Genomic DNA, 26,685 nt, shown 5'->3' with positions numbered 1-26,685 from the left:
CAAGGTCCGCAGTCTCTGGTAATCTCCTTTACTGTCCGCAGTCTCTGGTCATTCGTACTATGTCCACAGTCTCTGGTCATTCCCTGTACTATGTCCGCAGACTCTGGTCATTCCCTGTACTATGTCCGCAGTCTCTGGTCATCTCCTGTACTGTGTCCGCAGTCTCTGGTCCATCTCCTGTACTATGTCCGCAGTCTCTGGTCATCTCCTGTCCTATATCCGCAGTCTCTGGTCATCCCCTGTACTGTGTCCGCAGTCTCTGGTCATCCCCTGTACTGTGTCTGCAGTCCATTGGTTCAGAATATTTTTTTTCTCGTTTTTCTCCTCTAAAACCTAGGCGCGTCTTATGGTCAGGTGCGTCGTATGGAGCGAAAAATGCGGTACTTAACTTGTGGATTAACAGGTTAAGTCTTTGCTACATTAAGGAGTGCTAGTCTTACTTTTTAGCAAGCCCAGCATGCCATATTAATACAAGCCACATATCTGTGAGCCATTAAAAACAGTTCGGTGATTTCAACCATTTATCAAAAAAAATATGCGACAATGCTTACTGCACTACTCTTAATGTAAAATACTTTGTACACATTATTTAATGTCTTCTTTATTATTTTCTAGTTCGGACATAATATATGATACCTCCTACCTCAAGAATCGCTGCTGACATCCCTTCAGACACTGAACTGTTTACCACCGCAAAACTTTTCTTTATTACAGCCTGGAGATCTGCTTGTGGAATTTCTTCAATTAGATGAACTCCATCAAGGCTGACAAAACAGGAATACAGTACTATTCAGAGACTCATTGACCTTTTAAACGGACAAAGTATAAAATGTTTCTACATTACACATTTTAAGTAAGTGAAAAATGAATTTAAGCACAATTATTAGGCATCCATTCACACAAAACCACTCTTTACAAGGTTTCAAAAGCCATGAGGATCAGGGCTGACTTTCAGCATAGGCTTCATTGACTTTGGCACAGTAGGTTAGATCAATGAAGAACATTTCAGAATATCTCAACATCCTAATAAGCATGCAGTCCTTTGTTCCTTATTATCAATATGATGATATGACCATTACAATGAATCCCAGCAAGCAGCAGTTTTTCTGAATGGTATGGTTTCCCGTAGTGTGTAGCATTTTAGATGTGGATTTTATGCTCTAAAATCATGTCTAAAGAAATGAGAAACTGTAATGTTTGCAAATGAAAAACTATGTGAGGAAAAAAAATACATTATATACATTAAAGTGCAACTAAAGGCAAACTTTTTTTTTAGTTTTTGGATAGACTGGAGATGGACTAGAACACCTATTAGGTTTTTATTGCTGCATTAGGGAGATTCACTCTCCCTATTTGTCCTGTTTATCATGATCATTGAAAGTAAAAGAAAACCCCACATTTTGAGCTGTCCCATGAAAATGAATAGAGGGGAAATCTTCTAACAGGGACACTTGTTCTGGTGACCTGAGGGTTCCCAAGGGATTCCCTTAATTTGCAGAGATTTCCGCTCTATGGTACAGGAAGTGCAGGGAAATCTCCTCAATGGGACACATAGGAAAAAAAAAAACCTGAAAGGAGTTCTAACGCTCCATTACTCTATCTATAATACAAAAAAGGTTTGCCTATAGTTCTACTTAAAGCAGAACTTCATCCACAAGGGGAAGTATGGATTTTCCTCCCCCCCCCCCCTCCAATATTTGGAATGTCTTTTTTTGAGGGGGGGAGGAGTGGGTACCTGATTTTATCAGGTACCGGCTAATTTGCACTCCCTTCACCTCTATCCACAGCCTCCTGGGACACGTTGCAGGTCCCAGGAAAGTGCAGGACCATTCGTGGGGTGCAGTGCAGCTTACACATGTGCAGTGGGCAGCCGGCTGTGAAACCGCAAGCAGTCACAAGCAGCTACACACAGCTGAGATTCTGGCACCTGGACCCGAAGACGTGCAAAGAGCTGGGCTGGGTGAGGACATCGCTGGATCCTGTGACAGGTAATTGTTTGTTTTTTTTAAAAGTCCGCTGCTACAGTATTTGTAGCTGTTGACTTTTAAATTGTTTTTATAGGGTGAAGATCCTCTTTAAAGGCAAGTTCACACTGATGTAGTACAGGAAACCACATGTGATTTGGGCAGAAATCGCACTGCTTTCCTATTCAAATCATGTGATTCTTTGTTCAATTTGAGCCCATTCATTTTGTATGACTCAAATCGCACAATGGCACCTGCAGGAATGGAGCAGGACCCTTTTTTTTTTCACACTGGAATCAGATTGCATGGGTGATCAAACCCATGCGAGTCAGCCAATCGCACACTGCATGTTGCAAACCGTTTTGGGGGTGTCATTAACTTAACATTGACACCTGCAGCACTTCCCATAAAGGAAGTGCGATTCTGTTGCGGTGCAGGAAACGCACAGAATTCACTGCGAATCCTGCACCACATCAGAGTAAACCGGGCCTAAGGTTTGGTGATGCTTGCAAGATTAAGGCTAACTCCATGACTCTTTTTTTTTTTACTTACATTGGTCTAGCTTGACTACATCTAATTCTTCATATCTCCCATGGAGAGGGCCGCTGGGGATGCAGAATATCACTATAGCAGCCTGTGCTACATACATGATCTGCTCTGGGTGCTGCTCAAGCAACTTGCCATCATATTCTGAACACAGGTTAAAGACAGGCACAGATGGAACAGATCACTCGTTTGGCGCCTTCGCCATTCAGAAAACATCTTCAATTTTTTTTTTTTCAATGAATATAAGGTGTGACAATGAGGCGAAGATTGTGACATCAACTAATCCCCCTCTCTACCACATCCACTGAAAAAATGCCTTATGGTCATTGAAAAAAATACAAGATGTTCGCTGAATGGTGGAGGTGCTGAGTGAGCAATCCAGTCAGTACACAGATGGCAAGTCGCTTTAGCAGCACCTGAGACCAGACCATATGTAACAAAGGCTACTACAGTGAATTTCTGCAGCCCCCAGAAACCCATGACAAAACAGGACAAATGTAATTTTTAAAAAACAATCATTCCTAGAGTTCAGCTCTAAAGATTCACAAGCAACAAGCCCTGCCTTCCAACTTTTTTCGCAATCATGTGATCAGTGTTCTATTAGGCTAGGTTCATGTTTTGCGCAGACACGGTAGGCCAGTCATTTGAATGGGCTGTCACGCCTCCTAAAACACAGGCTGCGGGAACGGGTGCGGACCCGCAGTGGGAACCACCCACACAGATGTCAACATAGCCTTAGAACTTTCAGTATTTTTGATATGGAACATCAAACCTTTCTTTTTACTATAGATCAAATATTTTCAGTTTAAGTTGGAATGTTTTTTTTTCTAAAAAGCAAGTGCAGGTATTCATTATTTGTCCAATCATTCTCAAAGGTTGCAATTTTAACTTGAACCTGCTTCATTGGATATCTAATTGGTTAAATCTACAGTATATAAGAAAGGATGATTAATATTGATTAGGACCTAGTTCTGTTAGTAATCTAATGCCAACAAGTCCAGCATATTGAACACCAAAGAAGCTAACTAATAAGCTCAATTCGCAAAGCTAACACACCAGTATAAGGATCCTTATTTAACCATTTGCCGACCGCCCCATAGCAGATATACTGCTACAAGGGCAGCCAAGCTGTGCAGAATTACGTTTATTATATATAAACGTGATTCTGCACTTCCTGGTATGGGTGCACGCATGTAACACTTCTGCTTTGATTTGTCAAAGCAGAAGCCGATCAGTGGGTGCCAGTCAATGGATGAACGCCGGCACCCGCCGATCATCTGGGAGACTGACAGAACAAAGCTCTGCCTATGTAAACAAGGCAGAGCTGTGTCCTGTCAGCACCAATGTGCTGGATTTTCTTTCCCTGCAGAGCACAGAATAGAATCCAACACATTACCAAGTGAAAGCAGCACACACAGTACCAATTACACTTAGCTAAGCACACAGTTAACTCTCCTTGATCACCCTAGATGTTTAACCCCTTCCCAGCCATTGTCATTAGTACAGTGTCCATGCATATTTTTAGCACTGAACACTGTATTAGTGTCACTGGTTCCCACAAAGTGTCAGTTAGTGTCCGTGTCCGATTGTCCACTGCAATATCGCAGTCCTGCTATGAGTCGCTGATCACTGCCATTACTAGTAAAAAAATAAAATAAAAAGTCTAGTATATATACCAAAGTTTGTAGACACAAAAAAATTTGCTCAGACCAATCAATATACGGTTATTGAAATTTTTTTTTTACCAAAAATATGCACCAGAATACATATTGGCCTAAATTTATGAAGCTATTTGATTTTTTATTTTTTTATTGGATAAATTTATAGCAGAAAGTAGAAAATATTGTTTTTCAAAATGTTCGGTCTTTTTTTTTTGTATGGTGCAAAAAATAAAAAACCCAGAGGCGATCTCTATTTGTGGTAAAAAAAAATGACATAAATTTCATTTATGTACAGAATTGTATGACCGCACAGTGGTCAATTAAAATAATGCAGTGCCGTATCGCAAAAAATGGCCTGGTCAAGGAAGGGGGTAAATCTTCCAGAGGTCAAGTGGTTAAACAAAAAGGGACAGTCCAAAGGGATTCGATACAGTCACATGGCTTGAATAAAACAAAAAGGGACAGTCCAAAGGGATTCGATACAGTCACATGGCTTGAATAAAACAAAAAGGGACAGTCCAAAGAGATTCGATACAGTCACATGGCTTGAATAAACCTCCTTATACTTGTGTTAATACTTTGTGATTTAAGTCTCTGCCACAACTGTTTAATAGTATCTGGTGGAAGTAGATGCATCAAACAGCTGGATTCTCATGTTCAAATATGCAGGTGTATGACTTAATCCTGATAGATTTAGGCAAATGATTACAGAGCTAAGCAGACCTGGCCTGTACATGACTAATTCAATAAAGATGGAAAGAATGACATGTTTAACATACTTACTTGCTGAGCTTTGCTTTGACTTCATTAGTAAACAGTGGGTCGACCTGCAAAAATAAAAGTAGGAAAACTAAGCAAGATGGCAAAAAAATTATAAGGTGGTTAAACCCTCTGACATGAAATATGAACATAGCACATTTCTCTATAGTGTGTACTTGTCTCAATCCAGAGCACTAAGTGTCATTTCTGTCTGCTGCCTTGTTCCTTTGCTATCTGTATGAGGTAATTTTGGCAGGTTTTCCTGACACCAAGGAAAAAAAAAAAAAAGGTGAGGGAGGGAGGGATTTCCAGCACACAGCCTGTGATTGACAGCCTCAGTATGTGCACCATGAAGAAAGGTTGTCCCATTCCTTCAATCAGCTCTCAGAGCTTTCCTCGCCAAGCTCTGCAATGTGTAACTCCTGCTACCTGACCTTGTTTTCTGAAAGCTCACACAAGCTTTAAATTCTGCACTTTCAACAACTGTAGAGGACAGAGAGCTGCAGATAAACAGGTAGAACTTAGGCCAATCACTTCACTGGCTATATGTATGGGTTTACAACCACTTTAATATGAAACTTAAACAGTCACTTACTAAAGACTAATATAACACTTAAAGAGTCCTCTACTTGAAGTGTTTAGAATAAAGTGCTCCAAATCTGTGTTCCTGTAACCTGTAACTGTAATCACAAGTACGGTTTAACTTTCTTTGCTGCATTCACTTTTAGGCGATCCCTAAAAAGCTATCTCTTCAGGGAAGCAAATCCTGCCTTCAGCTAATAATCAAATCTTCTACTCCTCATCAGTCCATCCACAGTTATTACCTTTTGTACAACCAGCCCCCCCTACTGGATTGTAAGCTCTCAGGAGCAGGGCCCTCCTAACCCTCTTATATTGAACTGTATTGTTGCTGTATTGTCTCCATTTATATTGTAACACACTGAGCAAACTGCTGGCGCTATATAAACCCTGTATTATAATATTAATAATACTGCACAACCAGATCCCCAGCCGCCATCTTCACTTCTGATGTCATCAGAGGACAGCTGTCAGAGAGCCGGATCCCTGATGACACCTGCCAGCTCCTTCAATGCAGATGATGCCTACTAGGATATGTAACATGCATATCAGAGGAGGCATCAGAAGCAGTAGCTACAGTGGGGCAAAAAAGTATTTAGTCAGCCACCAATTGTGCAAGTTCTCCCACTTAAAAAGATGAGAGAGTCCTGTAATTGGCATCATAGGTAGACCTAAACTATGAGAGACAAAATGAGAAAAAAAAATCCAGACAATCACATTGGCTGATTTGGAAAGAATTTATTTGCAAATTATGGTGGAAAATAAGTATTTGGTCAATATCAAAAGTTCATCCCAATACTTTGTTACAGTGGGGATCGAAAGTTTGGGCACCCCAGCTAAAAAGTTGTATTAATGTGCATAAAGAAGCCAAGGAAAGATGGAAAAATATCCAAAAGGCATCAAATTACAGATTAGACATTCTTATAATATGTCAACAAAAGTTAGATTTTATTTCTATCATTTACACTTTCAAAATAACAGAAAACAAAAAAATGGCGTCTGCAAAAGTTTGGGCACCCTGCAGAATTTATAGCATGTACTGCCCCCTTTGCCAAGCTGAGACCTGCCAGTGTCATGGATTGTTCTCAATCATCGTCTGGGAAGACCAGGTGATGTCAATCTCAAAGGTTTTAAATGCCCAGACTTATCTGACCTTGCCCCAACAATCAGCACCATGGGTTCTTCTAAGCAGTTGTCTAGAAAACTGAAACTGAAAATAGTTGACGCTCACAAAGCTGGAGAAGGCTATAAGAAGATAGCAAAGCTTTTTCAGATGTCAATATCCTCTGTTTGGAATGTAATTAAGAAATGGCAGTCATCAGGAACAGTGGAAGTTAAAGCAAGATCTGGAAGACCAAGAAAAATATCAGACAGAACAGCTCGCAGGATTGTGAGAAAAACAATTCAAAACCCACGTTTGACTGCACGATCCCTCCAGAAAGATCTGGCAGACACTGGAGTTGTGGTACACTATTCCACTATAAAGAGATACTTGTACAAATATGGTCTTCATGGAAGAGTCATCAGAAGAAAACCTCTTGTACGTCCTCACCACAAAAATCATGGTTTGAACTTTGCAAATGAACATATAGACAAGCCTGATGCATTTTGGAAACAAGTTCTGTGGACCGATGAGGTTAAAATTGAACTTTTTGGCCGGAATGAGCAAAGGTACGTTTGGAGAAGAAGGGGCACAGAATTTAATGAAAAGAACCTCTGTCCAACTGTTAAGCATGGGGTTGGATCAATCATGCTTTGGGGTTGTGTTGCAGCCAGTGGCACAGGGAACATCTCACGAGTAGAAGGAAAAATGGATTCAATAAAATTTCAGCAAACTTTGGATGGTATCTTGATGCCATCTGTGAAAAAGCTGAAGTTAAAGAGAGGATGGCTTCTACAAATGGATAATGATCCTAAACACACCTCGAAATCCACGGGGGATTACATCAAGAGGCGTAAACTGAAGGTTTTGCCATGGCCTTCACAATCTCCTGACCTCAACATAATTGAAAATCTATGGATAGACCTTAAAAGAGCCGTGCGTGACAGACAGCCCAGAAATCTCAAAGAACTGGAAGACTTTTGTAAGGAAGAATGGGCAAAGATACCTCAAACGAGAATTGAAAGACTCTTGGCTGGCTACAAAAAGCGTTTACAAGCTGTGATACTTGCCAAAGGGGGCAGTACAAGATATTAACTCTGCAGGGTGCCCAAACTTTTGCAGATGCAATTTTTTTGTTTTCTGTTATTTTGAAAGTGTAAATGATGGAAATAAAATCTAACTTTTGTTGACATATTATAAGAATGTCTAATCTGTAATTTGATGCCTTTTGGAGATTTTTCCATCTTTCCTTGGCTTCTTTATGCACATTAATACAAATTTTTAGCTGGGGTGCCCAAACTTTCGATCCCCACTGTATATATCCTTTGTTGGCAATGACAGAGGTCAAACGTTTCCTGTAAGTCTTCACAAGGTTGGCACACACTGTTGCTGGTATGTTGGCCCATTCCTCCATGCAGATCTCCTCTAGAGCAGTGATGTTTTGGGGCTGTCGCTGGGCAACACGGACTTTCAACTCCCTCCAAAGGTTTCCTATGGGGTTGAGATCTGGAGACTGGCTAGGCCACTCCAGGACCTTGAAATGCTTCTTAGGAAGCCATTCCTTCGTTGCCCAGGTGGTATGTTTGGGATCATTGTCATGTTGGAAGACCCAGCCACATTTCATCTTCAATGCCCTTGCTGATGGAAGGAGGTTTGCACTCAAAATCTCATGATACATGGCCCTATTCATTCTGTCCTGTACATGGATCAGTTGTCCTGGTCCCTTTGCGGAGAAACAGTCCTAAAGCATGATGTTGCCACCTACATGCTTCACAGTAGGTATGGTGTTCTTTGGATGCATCTCAGCATTCTCTCTCCTCCAAACACGACGAGTTGTGTTTCTACCAAACAGTTCTATTTTGGTTTCATCTGACCATATGACATTCTCCCAATCCTCTTCTGGATCATCCAAATGCTCTCTAGCAAACTTCAGACGGACCCGGACATGTACTGGCTTAAGCAGGGGGACACATCTGGCACTGCAGGATCTGAGTCCCTGGCGGTGTAGTGCGTTACTGATGGTAGCCTTTGTTACGTTGGTCCAAGCTCTCTGCAGGTCATTTTGTGGTCCTGGGATTTTTGCTCACCGTTCTTGTGATCATTTTGACCCCACGGGGTGAGATCTTGTGTGGAGCCCCAGATCGAGGGAGATTATCAGTGGTCTTGTATGTCTTCCATTTTCTAATTATTGCTCCCACAGTTGATTGGTTCACACCAAGCTGCTTGCCTACTGCAGATTCAGTCTTCCCAGCCTGGTGCAGGTCTACAATTTTGTTTCTGATGTCCCTCGACAGCTCTTTGGTCTTCACCATAGTGGAGTTTGGAGTGTGACTGTTTGAGGTTGTGGACAGGTGTCTTTTATACTGATAACAAGTTCAAACAGGTGCCATTGATACAGGTAATGAGTGCAGGACAGAGGAGCCTCTTAAAGAAGAAGGTACAGGTCTGTGAGAGCCAGAAATCTTGCTTGTTTGTAGGTGACCAAATACTTATTTTCCACCATAATTTGCAAATAAATTCTTTCCAAATCAGCCAATGTGATTGTGTGGATTTTTTTTCTCATTTTTTCTCTCATAGTTGAGGTCTACCTATGATGCCAGTTACAGGCCTCTCTCATCTTTTTAAGTGGGAGAACTTGCACAATTGGTGGCTGACTAAATACTTTTTTGCCCCACTGTATGTCATTCTCACCTAGGCGAGAAAGAAGCTGGAGGATGGGCCAGCACAGGGGAAAAAAAGAAAGTAAATGGGAGGGGGGCAGGGGGAGACAATAAAACCTGACAGAAGTCCAAATTCTTATAAATATATAGAGTACACGAAGCACATAACAAAAATGCTTTAGAAAAAGTTGTAATAGGCATATATATACAATTATACAGTAGGTAAAAATATCCAAGTATCTCTTATCCCATCAAGCATTTTACAGAAACGGTATTCACTCCACTTTTAAATCCTACCAACAAAAAAACATGCATGTATATGCTATGTACAATTAGCACCAATGTCAGAAGGAAAGATCTATAAGCAGACCCATGTGCATGAGTAGAGATTAATGGCAGCCTCAGCCTGGACTCCAGTCAGGGCATGCCTCTAACACATTTCACTCCGCCCCTTGGAGCTTAAAGTGATACTAAAGGTTAATTTTTATTTTTTTGTAAAAAAAAAAAGTTGTTTTGCACAGAGCAGCTTGGATCCTCCTCTTCTTGGATCCCCTGTCGGAGCTCCTGGCTACTCCTTTCTGTTGGGTGCCCCATAGCAAGCAGCTTGCTATGGGGGCATCCACTGCTCCATGTGTCCATTCACGCACGGAGCCACAGCTTTGCACCATCCCCTATCTCTCCTCATTGGCTGAGAGGCTGTGATGGACAGCAGAGGGAGCCAATGACTCCTGCTTGCTGTCTCAGCCAATGAGGAGGCAGAGACCCGGGACAGCAGAGGCTGTCATGTTCAATCACGATGGGGCTCAGGTAAGTATTGAGGGGGCTGGGGGCACTGCTGCACACAGAAGGTTTTTTACCTTCATGCATAGAATGAGCCTTTACAACCACTTTAATCATGATCCTCATGATTAATCTCCAAGGGGGCGAGTGAAATGCACTGGAGGCGTGGCCTAGCTGGAGTCTGGGCTGAGGCTGCCATTCACCTCACCTCATGCACATGGGTCTGTCTTTGATGTGCGGCTCATGGATCTTTCTTTCTGATATTTCTGCAGTTTGGAGCTAGAACAAGCTCCCTATACCTGCCAGCACTCACAGCTGCCTAGTTTGGACTTCACCTCCCTACCTAAGCGGCACCTAAGTTTGTCTTTTTGGGTTACAATTAGCACCACCTAAATCAGTGGTCTCAAAACTGTGGTCTGAGTGTTGGATGCGGCATGAGGCCCTTTGCTTACCTTTATCTGGCCCTTGGGGTACTATTCCTTCCACTGACATTAAAATGTTACTAAACCCATGACCCTGCATTCACTATATCTGGTCTCCCACAGTACACAGAACATGGAAATGGTATTATTTTAGTAAATATAAATGGCTAAATACCTTTTCTCATCAGCAGTTAGAGCAGTCTTGTGACTTCTATCAGTGTCCAGTTGAGCACTGTTAAAGCTTGTAGGAGGAGTTTTCATTCTCCTCTCACTGCCCTATGAGATTGCATAACCCCTGACCCTCTGTCTGAACAGCGCTGATTTTCCCTGGGCTGATCACATGCACCCTCTGAAGCCAAAGAAAAAACTCTCTAGCAGTACACACCAAACTGAGCATGTGCAGAGTGTCCACAAGGCTGTGTTCTATTAGGAGATGAAATGGGGAATGTGGAAGAAGGGGAATATCAGAGAAAAAAGGTTCAAACATCCTTTTTACCCAATGCAGAGGAATAACCCCTCAAGTTCCACAGTGAGTATAACAGACATGCTTTACTGCATATACAGACTGATTTTACTGTTGTGGGTTTAGTAACATTTTAACAGTGGGTCATAGTTTCTACCACTGACACCAACAATGGGGCATAATTCCAGCCACTGACACCAACAAAGGGGCATAATTCCTCCCAATGACACCAACAATGGGGCACTATTCCATCCACTGACACCAACGATGGAGCACTATTCCTCCCACTGACACCAATGATGGAGCACTATTCCATCCACTGACACCAACGATGGAGCACTATTCCTCCCACTGATACTAATGATGGGGCACTATTCCTGCCACTGATACCAATGATGGGGCACTATTCCTCCCACTGATACCAATGATGGGGCACTATTCCTCCCACTGATACCAATGATGGGGCACTATTCCTCCCACTGACACCAATGATGGGGCACTATTCCTGCCACTGATACCAATGATGGGGCACTATTCCTCCCACTGATACCAATGATGGAGCACTATTCCTCCCACTGACACCAACGATGGGGCACTATTCCTCCCACTGACACCAACGATGGAGCACTATTCCTCCCACTGACACCAACGATGGAGCACTATTCCTCCCACTGACACCAACGATGGAGCACTATTCCTCCCAATGACACCAATGATGGGACACTATTCTGCCCACTAACACTAATCTTGGGGCACTATTCCTCTAATGGACACCAATGATGGGGCATTGTTACTGATGCCAGGACATTTTCTACTTTCACTGGCCACAGTCTGGCCCCCTCTAAAGTCTGAAGGATATTAAACTGGCCCATAGTTTAGAGAGTTTGGAGACTCCTGATCTAAATCATATAGCAGCTGATGTTCAGAAATATATACAGGAATCCGGTACCCAGAATAGAATCATGAAAAGGATAGCTGAACCAGACACTGGTAAAAAGAAAGAGGTAAAATGTTGTTGAGAAAGGGGGTTGTTACATCCCCAAAACATTTGGTTTTTCCTCCTCCTACAGAACATCTACCGCTCTCCTCTTCTCTATAACATAAAAGGGAGGGTTCTGTAGTCATCAAAGATCACAATGTAATTGACAAGACCGCAACAAAGAGCGCATTTATCAGCTCACAAAACACCTGCCAGATTCAGCAGAAGTATTTTTTTATATTTATTGAACAGATTTACCAAAACACTTTCAATGGTTTATTTAACAGACTAAAGCAGAGAGGTTTATTGTTGGAGTTTACATACCCTTTAACCTTGGAGACTGGAACCTGGAGCAGGTCAGATACTGCAGAACTGATAAACACCTTGCAGTGTATGTAATATAGAGGGAGAGCCTGAAAACTCCCAGCAGGCTAAAGTTGTAGTAAACACTATTTCTGTCATAGTATATCTGTATTTGTGCCATGATAAAGGTCATGTTTTTTGTATTCAAAAGCCAGCATATAGATAAACAGGTTCTGCATGAATTTCATTTATTCCACTACAATGACCAGTATAATATTTGATTTTAATAATATGCTCTCCCAAATAAAATGAAAATTGCATTCAGCATATTTTTTGTGATATTTAATATTTAACATACAACATATCTACTATGATTATTTGTGAAGGAAAGCATATTATTCAAATCAAAAGTTGTGTCAGTGCTGTTTGCACATTTGTCTTCCACTCTGCTTGACATACAAATGTTTTTGTGCAGCAGAGCAGAAGAAAATGTACACAGAACACAGGATATCCTTTATCTTATAACAAAATACGGGAATAAATTAAGTTATACATAATGTATCAAACCACATAATAAAGAAATCATAATTCTATTTTCTGTTCTTGATGCAAGAAGAATGCAGTAACACGTAAAGCGGAACCACACTGCATCTGAGCACCACAAACCAAAAAAACTATTTAATTCATTTATAACATTTAAAGCAAACTCCCCCATCCATCCATGTCACCATGCTTTATTCTGCTGATAAATCACTTTGAAAAGCACCCCCTTGCATTTCTGGCCATAGCCATCTTGGGTAAGGGCAGATGAATCATGTAACATTTACCTCATAGAATCCGTCTGCCCTTAGCTCAGGCACACAGACAGCAGGGTGTACTTAGCTGAGAACCCCCTCCTCCCCTCCTGAAGACTCCTGGGATCTATGAAATCATTTGCCTAGGTCTGCACACCAGGAGGTAATTGAAGAAATGTCAAACAAAATTTAAAACAAGTAAATATGATCTACTTTTCTATCTATTTACAACTGCTAGCAGCATAAAGATTAAAAATAGTTAATGTTGATTGAGAGTGAAGTTCTGCTTTAAGTATAGCTCCATCCCAAACTTTATTGGGTTTGCAAGTACAGTTCTGGAAGCCATCTTCTACTCTGATCTCCATAATCCCCTCAGCTTCAGGTAATCTGGGTGATGATCCTGGGAGTTTGTCCTCGCTCCGTGTACAGGAAACATAGAGGCCGCACAACAATGATCTTATTTTCTTCTGTCTTACTTTATTCAAATGGACAACACATGTTGTCACCATCTCAAAAACATTTCACCCCTCTCGCAGGCTTAAAGTGTTACTAAACTAAAAAAAAAATGTTTAAACCACCGCCCGCCATTTAAGGAAATGACAGGAGCAAGGCGGTTCTCTCATTCTGGGAGGACATCATATGATGTCCTCCAAATCTAACCGTACATGCACGCCCCTGGGGGCATGCAGTATGACGATCAGTAGCGCGCTATGCCCCTGGGACACAGCGAATCACCGATCAACGGGAAGAGCCGATGACTTCAGCTCCGTCATGTGATCATCTGTGTCCAGTCACAGCTGATCACATGTAAATAAGGAAATGCTGGTTATCGGCATTTCTCTCCTCACAAGCTCTCACGCTGACAGCTTGTGAGGAGAGGAGAGCCAGTAAGCGGTATTCCTCAGAGGGGACATCTACACTGATCATCAGTGCCCTGATGATCAGTGTAGCCCCATCAGTGCCACCTGTCAATGTCCATCAATGCCACCTGTCAGTGCCCATCAGTGCACATCAATGCTACATATCAGTGCCTACCAGTGCACATCAATGCCACATATCAGTGCCCATCTGAGCTGCCTTTCAGTGCCACCTATCAGTGCCAGTCATTGCCACCTTTGAATGCCAGTCAGTGCCACCTATGAATGCTGCCAGTGTCTCCTATCAGTTCCAGTCAATGCCACCTAACAGTGCCAGTCAGTGCTGCCTATCAGTGCCCGTCAGTGATGTCTGTGATAGCCCACCAGTGATGCCTGTCAATGCCCATCAGTGCCGCCTATCAGTGCCCATCAGTGCAGCCTATCAGTGCCCATCACTGCAGCCTCATAAGCATACATCAGTGAAGGAGAAAAATTACTCATTTACAAAATTTTATAGCAGAAACTAAGAAAAAAAACTTTTTTTTCAAAATTTTCAGTTGTTTTGGTTTATCAAAAAACAAAAAAACCAAGTGGTGATTAAACACCACCAAAAGAAAGCTCTATCTGTCTCAAAAAAATTATAAAAATGTAATATGGGTACAGTGTTGCATTACCGCGCAATTGTCATTCAAAGTGCGCTGAAAGCTGAAAATTGGGGAGGAAGGGGGTGAAAGTGCCGGTAGGCAAGGGGTTAAATAAAATAACAAATATGTTATACTCACCTGCTCTGTGCAGTGGTATCACACAAAGTGGCCCGATCCTCCTCTTCTCGTGTCCCCCACCAGCGATCTTAGCTCCTCCTCTTCTTAGTGTCCCCATAGCAAGCCGTTTGCTATGGGGGCACACAGTGTCTGCGTGCTCCCGAGCTGTGTGTCTATGGAGCCGTGATCCATAGAATTACACAGTGGGACTTAGCCCCAACTCTCACTTCCTCCTCACTGTATTTATTGGATAGTAGCAGGAGCCAATGGCTCCTGCTTCTGCTCAAGTGCTGTGTGCAGAGAAAGAGAAGAGAGAAGAGATGCAGCCATACACAGGGTTGGATCTATTCTCCCCTCTATTTGACTTTACACAGGGAAAAGGGGGGGAGAGCAGAGAAATAGAAAACATTTTTTTACCTTAATGCAAGAAATGCATTGAAGTAAAAAAGAGTTTTTCGCATTAGTATCACTTTAATCATAGATCTTTATTATTAAGGACTTGTTTACAAATGCGCCAGGCACTGCTGCTCTGCTGAAAAATGATCCACCCTTGGATATGTTGCCTCCTCAGCACTTGATTTAACCCGCCATTGCTGTACTATCATGCCACAATTGCGAGCACTGCAGTGTGGTTCCAACATGTCACAGCTGTTTAGATCTTGTCATAGCCATGAGCAGGCATATATTAGTGTTCAGGCGGGCAGTCAGGGAGCAGTAAAACTGAGCCACAACTAATTCATTTTTGTTTGGATTTTTCATAATACTGATCTCTGAATTGAGTACAATGGTGAGTCATAATTATCCTCAATTCACTTCCTTATACTCACATGAATGGCTTTGTTCACCTTAAAACACATTCACACATTATGAATGGATCAGAATATAAACAAAGCCATTCATACCAGTGATCCCTGGAAGCTGCAGATGTGTTAGTTAGGGAGGAGTGGTCTGATGGCAGGGTAGATGGCCAGGACTAGATCAGTCTGACAGGATAGATGGCCACGGCTGGAGTTTTCTAACTTGGGGAAGACTGGCCATGACTGTAAGAGTTTCACTTGAGGAAGGAAAACCAAGACAGCGACCAGCTTGTTAATATAGGATCGCTGTCAGATCGAGACTTTGCCCGGTATGCTTTCCCCACCCCATACATGCATCTTTCTGCTGTCAGAACGCAAGCAGTCGGGGGAGCAGTTGGCCACAGATGTAAATGGACAGCAGAAAGATGTGTGTAGGGGGCAGATAAATGCTGCAAAGTTCCAATTTGGCATTGCTCCTGTATAACAAGCTGGTACTTTTACACATATGCAGTTGTCAGTGAACACTCAGTAAACAGCTGTCTGAGTCCTAGCAGTTTCACATGGGCCGATGTCCCGAAGGCACTGGCATTCAGTGTGTGTAGCCCCTTTGTGCTTCAGACTGAAACTAAGGTCCGGAGCGCAGCAGGGATCTAGGGAGTGCTGGAAAAAGTCTCCCTCACTTCCTGCAACCACCCAGGGCCAAAGAGGAATTATTCCTGTTGGAAATATTCCCCATTTTCTATAACCAGCTGAGAACAAGAGGAAAATTCCATGTTGGAAAAAGTTCCCCTTACTTCCCTGTGACCTACTAGGGCAGACTTTCTCAACACAAAGGAACCCTTGAAATAAGTTTTGGGTCTCAGGGAACCCCTGCTAAAGATTACTACATAATAACTCATGATGCATTAGTGTAATGGTCAGTGGGAAGAATGCTCCGTATATTTGTGGTCATTGGGAAGGATTACCCCCTTACAGATAGCTAAAAAGATAATTGGTGTCAGTGGGAACTTATCTAAGAGGCAAAAATTGGTCACTGCTCAAGGAACCCCTGACAACTTTTGATTGAGAAACCCTGTACTAGGGATTGAAAAGAAATACACATGTTGGAAAGAGTCCCCCTAACTTCCTGGAACATCTAAGGACTGATAGGAAATAACTCTGTAAAGAATACTATCTGAAGTCTGAAAGAGATTCTAAACCTCAACGCTGACCAAAACTAGAAAGGAAAATGTAGCTGCCGCCAGGTTTTCATAATGAGAAAGTGAAGAGAAACATTTCCTACAACAGTTTAGAGCAAACTGCTGAAGTAATCATTTTTATTGAATTACAAAAATGCTTTTCTACAATAAGACCCCACTCTATGACCTGCAACCAAAGGTTCGATGGACTCTCCAGCCAAGTCATTCTCGTAAGGTAACAGGGCCAACAATTTTAAGGTAGGGGATGTTTATGTAGATAATTGTCCTGGATGATCTCCAATATTCCCTTCAGCTGTGCCAACAGATATTCATGGCTTAGCATTTTATACAGAATAAATCCTGTTAGTTAAACATTTTTTGACTCACATTTGTCTGAGGGAACATTCTGTCTATGAATTTATACTCACACACTACATACAAACTAGGTAGCTGCAACCTTTTTCTCAAAACTGAACTTACTGCAACTGTGATTCCATAACTTGTTAAAACTACTTTTATCCTTATTATCTGATGACTTGTCCACATGATGCATGCACCATGTTGGATTTTACTGTGCTTAGGTAAACCTTAGTTTCATTAGCATCAATCTAGCATCACAAACTGCTTTTTATTTTCTCTGATGATGTAATGAGATTGCTCAAGTACCAGGTCCTCCAGGAGGTGATCAGAAGAAATGAGGGGGCAGTAAAACTCATATATATAAATATATAGGAAACATGTTTCCTATGACAAGTGTGTTGAGGAGCTCGCAAGTGGAATTTCTGGGGCTGTATTTGAATATAAGCCAGTCTCTGACCTAGCAAAAAAAGTAATAAAAACAGCCAAACGTATAAAAAAAACCCACCGCAGAATCAATACAAAGAAAAAAATTACTACCAGTAAAAACAATAAAATCATATTAAAATATATGCATTTAAATCCCAGATTAGTAATTCTCTAGAAAAGTCTAAAGCTGTACTTACCATTGGTCCAATAACAGCCAAGTGAACAGTTGGTTCCCTTTTATGCCACTCTAGGATAAAGGATTTGCATTAGATTGGTACTAAATGATTTAATGTGATTTTAATATAATGTGCATGGAGCGGAAGCATCTAGAATTAGTAAAGCTTACAGTGAGTTGTTATGATTGCAATTTAATTAACAGCAGAATATTATCAAGAGAACTGTTATTCAGATTAGGCAAATATTTGTGCAGCCAAGCATGTTACTGCTGCTTAGGGGCAGCGAGTACAGCATGCACTTTTAATATTTTATGCTCTTGTAACACAGAGGTAGCGGATGCTGAAATTTTACAATCTTACTAGCAGCATGTACAGAAAAACAGTTGTGAACCCTAAGGCATTTTCCCTGAATGAATGTCTCCTAAAATGGGACCTGATATTTCACAAAATCATAGTAATGAACAAATAAACTTAATAAAATATACAATAGCATTTTACGCAGTCATACCTTTATGGAATAAATAGTTTAAAACCCCTGGTGCCCAACCTGCAGCCCTCAGAGTCCCCTCAGGCAAATGAAGGAAAAGTATTTTTTAGACTGTCTTCTGGTAGATACAGGTTTGGTTTATTGATTTTACGCTATCTTACCTTTTTCTGTGCTGCTCATTCCCTTTTCCTTTAAACTTTTAGAATTGATCTTGCTGTGATGATGTAAAAGGTGATGTAACAACAAGGATTTCTAGCAGTCTCGCATAATCAGGCTAATTTACTCAGGCTTTGTTTACATGGGTGGTGATAAAAGTAAATGGTTGAGCCACGTGTTTACTGACCCCCCTTACCCCCCAGCCACAAGTTAACATGGCCATAAGCTATATTAATATACATTGCCGCAGTGTGGAAAAATTATACCACAGGTTACGTTCGGCAAGCAGTACTGCCACCAAACATGACCCCTTCAAGTGAATGAGGCTGAGCTGCAACCACCTCAGAACCTTTTATAGTGCAAGCGGTTGTGTTACAATGCTGCAGACTTTCAAGAGTTAAAACAGACAATCAGGAAGTGACAATTTGCCTATGAGACTCCTGTCAAATGCCTTTGAAAAGTTATGCACCATGCCAACAAATCCTGTCTCTTATCTCTAACCCTGGTTCGGCCCTCCCTGCCCTTCTGTATCTTTTCTGTCCAATTTCAAAGTCAACTATAGTAAGACCAAAACCCTGAATATCTTCCTCCCAGAGACTTGGTCCAGAAGCTGAAGGAAAAGTATCCCTTTCAGTGGGCTCAGTCGCATGTTAAATACCTAAGAGTCAAACTTACCCCTCTCTGATCTTTATGATGCCAATTTTTGCCCTTTATTAGGAAAAATCAGAACTCACATGCACAACTGGCAATCAATTGCGTTGACCTGCTTCGGGAGATGCAATGCATTCAAAATGACCATTGTCCCTTGGCTCCTTTACCTTATCCAGACACTTCCTATACATATTCCCCGAGTGTACTTTAGTCATTTGCATTCTATGCTAAGCTCTTACATATGGGACAAACCAGCATATCTCGGCTGAACTTCTCTCTACTGACCCTGCACAAATCAGATTGGGGTATAGGCATCCCAGACATTGATAAATAATATAAGGTCCTATACTTAGCCAGGATAGGTATGTGGTATACTCACCTTAAAAATTGGCTACCTATATAACAACATTGTTCCTAACAACCAATGATATCATCGGTTGATAAGGAGGACTTCTGTCTTTCTAATCTGCGTCGTCATTCTCAAAAAAGACCCTTATTGCTTGAACCGCATTCAAGCATGCGAAGAGCTTTCTTTTGCTGACTGAGGCCTAAGAAAGAATGAAAGCAGAACAATGTCTTGATTGAAATGAAAACTAGAAACCACCTTTGGCAAAAAGGACAGATGAGGCTGTAACACCACCTTATCCTGATTTAAAACCAAAAATGGTTCCCTACAAGAGCTGCCAGCTCTGATGCCCTTCTTGCAGAGGTGATTGCCACCAAAAACAGAACTTTTGGAATTAGCAGAACTGAATTTCCCTGTTAGTGTCAAATGGCGGTTTCTGTAAAACTGCCAAGACCAAATTCAAGCCCCAAGGACACAGGGGCTCTCTGACAGGAGAAACAGTCCGCATCACTCCCTGTAAAAAAAAAGTAAGAACCAAAGTGAGAGAAGCAAGAAGTCTTTGGAAGAAAACAGCCAAGGCTGAAACCTGACCCTTAATAGTACCAATTGCCAACTTCTTTTCTACTCCTGATTGGAAAAAAGACATAATTCTCCCAATCAAATATTTCCGGGGGTGCCAATTTCGACCTTCACACCAAGAAATATATGCCTTCCAAGTTCTATAATAAATGTTCCTAGAAACCAGCTACCAAACATTCAACATTGTGTGGATAACCAAGTCTGACACTCCCCTATCCTTCAAGATTTGGGTCTCAACAGCCATGCCGTCAAATTCAGCAACCGTAATGCTGGGTGCAATATAAGCCCCTGAGACAGCAGGTCTGACTGATCTGGCAGATGCCATGGATCGCCCACTGCTAGACTGACAATGTCCGCGTACCAACCCCTCCTGGACCAGGCTGGTGCCACGATTATCACCAGAATCACCTTGCCTTGAATCCTGCATAATAGCCGCGGGAGCATCTGAATCAGGAGAAGGCATAGATTAGGGCAAATTTTTCCCACGGTATCACCAATACTCCCATCGCAAGAGAATCCCGCATCCTGGACACAAATTTGTCTACCTTGCTGTTGAACCTGGATGCCAATAGAGCTATGTCCGGATACCCCCCCAATGCTGGCAGATTGCCGAGAGTACCTCACGATGCAGAGCCCATTCCCATGAAAAACAACTGAGGTAGTCCGCCTGCCAATTCTCTGTCCCTGGAATGAATACTGATGACAGAACTGGAACATGCCCTTCTCTGCAAAAGCCAGAATGTGATCTACCTCCTCCTGAGCCCTCCGACTCTTGGTGCCACCTTGGTGGTTGATGCATACCGCTACTGTAGCACTGTCAGACTAGACCCTGAGTGAAGCCTGGTCGTTCAATATCTCAGGGCAAGCTGCACCACCCGAACTCCAGGATATTGATGGGAAAGATCTTTTCCTGCGGTGACCATGTCCCCTGGACTGTGGTCCCTTCTAGAACAGCCCCCCGACCTGAGAGGCTGGCATGAGTTGTTACCAGCTTCCAAATCACAGGTGGCATAGATCACACAAGGGTACAAAGACATGCGGTAATCCTGCACTGGAATCTTTTTGTTCCATGCCGACAGAATATTCTTCTGCAAAGGCTTTGAGTGAAACTGCGCATAAAGTACTACCTTGAATGAGGATACCATCTTCCCCATTAACCTTATGCAGAGACAAATGGAAGGATACTTCCTGCTCCTCAATCTCTGAACCTGATCTCTCAGGGAGCGACCCCTTCCTGGAGGCAGAAACACCTTTGCCTAAATAGTGTCTCCCCGCTGATGTCCCCACGTGGTCTCCACTGCAATAGACTCCCTCAAGTGGCCAAAAATAGGTAGCACAGGCAAGTGCAGGTAAAAAAAAGAAGTACTCTCCCTGGTGGTCTTCCCAGGCATCCCAAGACATATATATATATATATATATATATATAAATAAACACTTGCCAATGCCACCGCATACCCCTGAACTTTTAGTCAGGGTCCAATCTTCACCCATCATGGCGGGCCTTGTCCTAAAGACCTTCAAAGGCTCAGTCCCCCTTTTTAAATGGAGGCCACCTCCTTGGACCCATATAGCACCCTGTCAGAAGCGCATTTGTCAGACCAAATGGCACAGGGTTCTGAAAACGCAGGGTCCAGAGCCGTAAAGCTGCATTACAGATAAAACCACAAGGATTCTTCTCCAGCTCGGGTACCATCCATTTTGGCTAACAGCTTTTCAAATGGATCAAATTGAGGCCCCTTACTCTCCGTAGAATTGTTCCAGACCTCCCTGTATGCTTCACAGAGAACATGCAGCACATGTTCAGTAAAAATCCACCTTACAGACACTGGCGAAAAAAACTTCCTGTGTAGGAGGGGTTATATGGGGGAGGACTTCCTTTTTGATTGGTTGGCCAATGTCCATTCATCTATAGGTGGCATATAACCCACATAGTCATTATTACGTTCTGCACTGTGTCCCGTGATGTACAATAAAGAAATAAGGACAATTTAATTCCCAGAATAGACTGTAGAAAAAAAAAATATCAAACACCTCTGCATACTACAAAATATCAGATAGAATTTGAAGACAGCATTCTTTCTGATCTTCTGTCAAGATTCATTCATCTTTATAGAAATATATCTCATTCTCATATCCTCCATTAGAATCTGCCACATTTAATCCCTGTTCATGTTCAATTCTTCTGTCATCATTCGCATGCTTAATCTTCGATCTGACTGTATGAAGGTTTATACTCTGTCCATATTTGCATCTGTCCTTTGCATTTTTCGGCTGCCCACTTTTCTTCCATCCCTCCTTTAACTACCTTTGCAATTCAAAAATACGTGAGTTCTTCATGGGATATTCACCATAAATCTTTTGTAACAGAGCTAAAGTTTCACTCACACTTTCGCCAAGTTTCACACAAAATTAGATGTTAATTCCTGTCACTCATTTTCCACCAACAGCACAGCACACGTTATTTCTTTTACTACTCCATAGAGTCAATTGGTCTGCAACCCAGGCTAGTGCAAATTAGAACTTGTCCGAACACACTCGAGTGCAAACCATCATAGTGCTATGCTGTGAGCATTCTGAGAATTAAATTGTTACACCTTGTATGACTGCACATGGCCCTATTCGCACGTGCGAATGGGGCCTAATAAAAGACTCCTCAAACAGATATAAGGCTAGGAAATGTTTTAAAGGTATGAACAGTTTATCAGGAGTCTCTTAGTCCTCATAAAAGGACACCTGGGACTAGCAGTTGCACCTAAAAGGTTTTAGTAGTCTTCGGACCTCAAACAGGATCCTAGACAAGAAGCAGCACTAGTAAAAGCTACAGTCTGTTCTTCCTTTTTAAGTTGATGTGCACCGTGTCAGTGAGAGTTGAGATGGTTTCTCTGTAAGCAATGGCAGCAGTATGGCACTCCTCAGGGGAAACATCATACATTAAGGATTTCTGAGACTCCTCATCAAGTAAAGCATCCATAACAGGCTCAGAGGCTGCAAGCAGATCAAATAATGATTCTGCAAGAGAAGGCTTGCATTACACTTACAGCCACTTACAGGTTCAGCAATCAAGGTTGCAGTTTGGTCCATGAACTGGACCATTGTTAGTGGATCATGGACTGGGGGGACCTGATACAGCAACGTTTCGGGACATATGTCTGGGATCTGACATGTCACGCTGCATAGCAGGGAAATTGTAGCTCACAATAGAAGGCTAAATCTTGCATACTCATGAATTGGCTGCTGGTAGCAGAAGAGGTTCATATGGTCAGAGGTGACCAGGTCTGTATAGGTAGACAGGTAGGAAGTCCAATCGAGGAAAAACAATGCGCCTCTTGCAATTAGGAACAGTGGCAAAAAGATGCTACCTCATGCTAAATAGCAGATACTAGAGAGCGACACTCTACCTATTGACACAGTGCTCTGCCCTGCTAACCCTTTCCATGGTAAACCAACAGAAAAATAAGGGTAATACTGATATCCAACAGTCCGATTAATGAGGTGTTCTGCCTACTCACAAGTAGGCAGAGCTCCTCACTGGGTCTTTAGAGAAATGGTCACCCCAAAAGGCTGTTCAATGGCTCTGGACCCAGAAAGAGCTCTGTGGCTAGCCAACACAGTACACTCATTTCTGGAAAGTGCCACAATACAGAAATCTTTAATTTCAGGCAAGCCTACAATCGTACAGTCCAGTGCTGTACGGCCTCCAAAGCTATTGCTCAGGCTATGCCAATCTGTATAGCTGCACAATCGGCATGTAACGAAATCTTGATTGAACAAAAAATATCTTCAAAGCAGGAAAAATGACTAGTAAACATGGTTAAAGTTTTCTCAACAGATATAAAAGACATCCATTTGTCTAGAACGCAAGCAAAATGAAGGCATGCTGGGAGTGGAAATATATACCAGGCTAGACACTGCCAGTATCAATATCCTCCTCTAGGTAGCAGTATAAAACAACAGTCTCTGAATCCTGTGTTATCATCCAATAAATGAGAAAGAAAACATGTTATATACCTTCTGAAATAACTATGGGTTGGCCCACTTCGAAGGGCTATAACATGGCTGGTCACCAGTCATGTTATGACCTTGTGATGTAGGCCGACATGCAGTTGTTGAAAGTATACAACATGTTTTCTTCCTTTAAACAGAGATCAACACCCTCCTTATGTCCCCTAGTGTTTATGTGTGTCACCTGTTTGAGTATACTGTTTACAGTCTATGCAAGAAACCTAGCATACCATTACTCTTATACATTTTATCTGAGTAATCACACTGTTTTTTGTGATCCGTTTCTGTTCTCTGTATGAAAAAAAGCTTCATAAAAAAGATGGAAAAAATTTCTAATGATGATTTTCCATACTATACAGCTATCTACCAGCTTGTCACAAGAACAGTCACAGAAAAAAAAAACTCATTACTTACCAACAGGTGCAAAAGATAATTAAATTACCATTACAATAAAAACTTTAGATAATGTGAATTTTGTTACGCTGAATTTTACATAAACTATTTTTTATTTTTCAGGTTTACAGATGGTAACAGAAAATTTCTGATAGGCAACACAAATCAATATTGGAAGCATCCTTGTACTTTTTATGAATTATGCAACATGTGCAACATAAGATTGTAGTTGTTATTATTCAGTCTTTAATAGTACAGAAAAGTAAAAATCAGTCACTGAATAAAAAAGGGCTCCTTTACACTTGCTTCAAAATGTGGCATGTGACACATTATTTTAAAGCACTCTGACTGCCACAGAAACTCTCAGGAAATAAAATGTTTACCGTACAGTCCTTCTCACACTGTTGCGTTTGCTTTGCTTCAAAAATTATACCCCATGTCCCTTTCTTGGTGCTTCCAAGGATCTCTAAAGCCTCTATAGAAGTCTATCACAACGCTTGCTAACAGCACCAGCAGTATTTGAGAGGCATTTATTCAGTTAGTTTCGCTTTGGAGGTATGAGATATGCCAGGATACACTGGGAAATCAACAAGCAATCCAGAAAGACATCATCAGTAGTCACTTCCAGTTGATGTGTATACAGTAAATTTTGAGTATCTGGTGCAGACGTCACATCTAGTGTGGAGCAGCAGGAAAGTGAGTAGGGTCCAGACTGGAGTGGCGCAACTAGCAGACAGCACACATAGTGCGCAACATGGCAATGCTAAAGTGGAAGGTAAGTGGGGACCGGAGAGAGAGGATTTAGCACCGGAGGATCAGCAGAGCTGGGGGACCAGAGCAGGAGAAATTAGCAGCTATCACATGTGGTGAGAAGCATGGGATCAATATAGCAGGAAGTGAGCAGAGACTGCAGGGAGGAGGATCAGCAAACCAGAGGATCTTCAGAGCTAGGGGTTACTACTGAGTGGGGGATCAGCAGAGCTGGGGGTTACTAATAAGTGGGGGATCAGCAGAGCTGGAGATTAATACTAAGTGGGGGATCAGCAGAGTTGGGCACTACTTGAGTGGGGGATCAGAAGAGCTGGAGGGTACTATGGAGCGGAGGTCCAGCAGAGCTGGGAGTACTACTGAGTGGGAGATCAGAAGAGCTGTGGGTACTACTGAGCCAGGGATCTGCTGAATGAGGGCAATAATGAACTGGGGATCTTCTGAGTGGGGGTACTAATGATCTGGGGATCTGCTCAACGGGGTTATTAATGAGCTGGGGTGCAATACTGGCTCGGGGGTACTACTGAGCTCCTTTACAACAAATAGAAAATCAACACAAACAGGGCATTTACCAAGCTTCATTATAGATTCAAAAAAGCATCCCGGAAGCATCAAAAACACATAAGAAATGCATGCTGAAATGGTAGGCGTTTTAATGTGTGTTAAAATCAAACACGTGTAAATGAGCCCTAACACTGTTCTAAAACCCTTCAATTATGAAGTCAGGATATTTACTGTGCTTACCTTTTATACAAAACCATTTATTCAAAACACAATGCCCCACGCCGTCACTACCACACTTAATATGGTATTGAAGTTAATTTTATAAAAAAAACGCTTACAGGCCCTAGTGGTCTCTTCTGTCATAAATGCTTCCCCCTGCCTATAGGCAGTAATGTGATCTGAGCTGCACATATGCAGCTCAGATCACATTTACGGCACCCATGCCACCCGAAAGGAGGACCAGGGGTGCAGTTACAGCACAGTTCTGAAGGACTGCATTTGACAGGTAGGCCTGCCATAATGAGCTAGTATGTGGTGGCACATAATTGCATAGCACTGCGGGGGGGGGGGGGGGCATTTTAAACATCTATGTTGGTGGAGTTTACTACCGAGGTTAATCGGTTGGTAGCAATCGATAAACGTGAGCTTCTTCTGGGCTAGGCAGCCAGTGAAGAGAGCCATGAGGACTGTTGGGGAGTGAGGACAGTTGGTTTGGGATATGATGTACTGCAGGAAGAAAGAAAATTGCAGTAAAAGAGAAATCGGGGTGTGGAGTGGGGCTACAGTCACTTTTTAATAGACTAAAAGACTATTGACAACAGGATAGTTTTGGAAATTTAGGGGGCTGATGCATAAAAATAAAGCCAGGATAACAAGATCAGAGGTTCTGGGCAGTGAAGCAGTGTTCCATGTGTTGATTTCAATGCTAACATTTTTTTAAATTATAACTTTAATGTGTCTTTAAGATTAACCACTGGGAATATTAAAGAAAACTATTAAAGAAAACGAAGTGTAGTTCAGGTTTAAATATTCATAAGCTTTCACATGGATTAACCTAGGACATGGATTAAAGTCTGCATTTAATGATAAAATGATTTTGCTATAAATACTGGAGGAGATGTGCTGATAACCTGCCCCTAAAATAAATGCAATATGTATAAATATAACTAGAACATACCTTCGATTTTTATTTTCCTTTGTTTCATCTCTTAAATGCAAGCTTTTTTTGTGGT

At 42.0% G+C, this 26,685-nt stretch overlaps 1 protein-coding gene across 3 annotated transcripts in view; it reads right to left on the bottom strand.

The window, feature by feature from the left end:
* Positions 1-26,685, bottom strand: part of GLT1D1 (glycosyltransferase 1 domain containing 1) — a 190,066-nt gene that overhangs the window by 83,460 nt on the left and 79,921 nt on the right. For all 3 annotated transcript variants that reach the window (XM_089653721.1, XM_089653722.1, XM_089653720.1), the window contains 3 exons: positions 17,589-17,638; positions 4,955-4,998; positions 644-764 (listed from right to left, as the gene is read on the bottom strand). In XM_089653721.1, coding sequence (XP_089509847.1) covers positions 644-764; positions 4,955-4,998; positions 17,589-17,638 — 215 coding nt within the window. The remainder of the gene's footprint in view (positions 1-643; positions 765-4,954; positions 4,999-17,588; positions 17,639-26,685) is intronic.

The sequence above is a fragment of the Staurois parvus genome, unplaced genomic scaffold (genome assembly GCF_062004578.1).
Source record: "Staurois parvus isolate SC_StPar_1 unplaced genomic scaffold, SC_StPar_1.0 ptg000719l, whole genome shotgun sequence".
NCBI lineage: Eukaryota > Metazoa > Chordata > Amphibia > Anura > Ranidae > Staurois > Staurois parvus.
The sequence above is the reverse complement of the archived record's forward strand: the minus strand, read 5'-3'. Positions and strand labels throughout refer to the sequence as shown.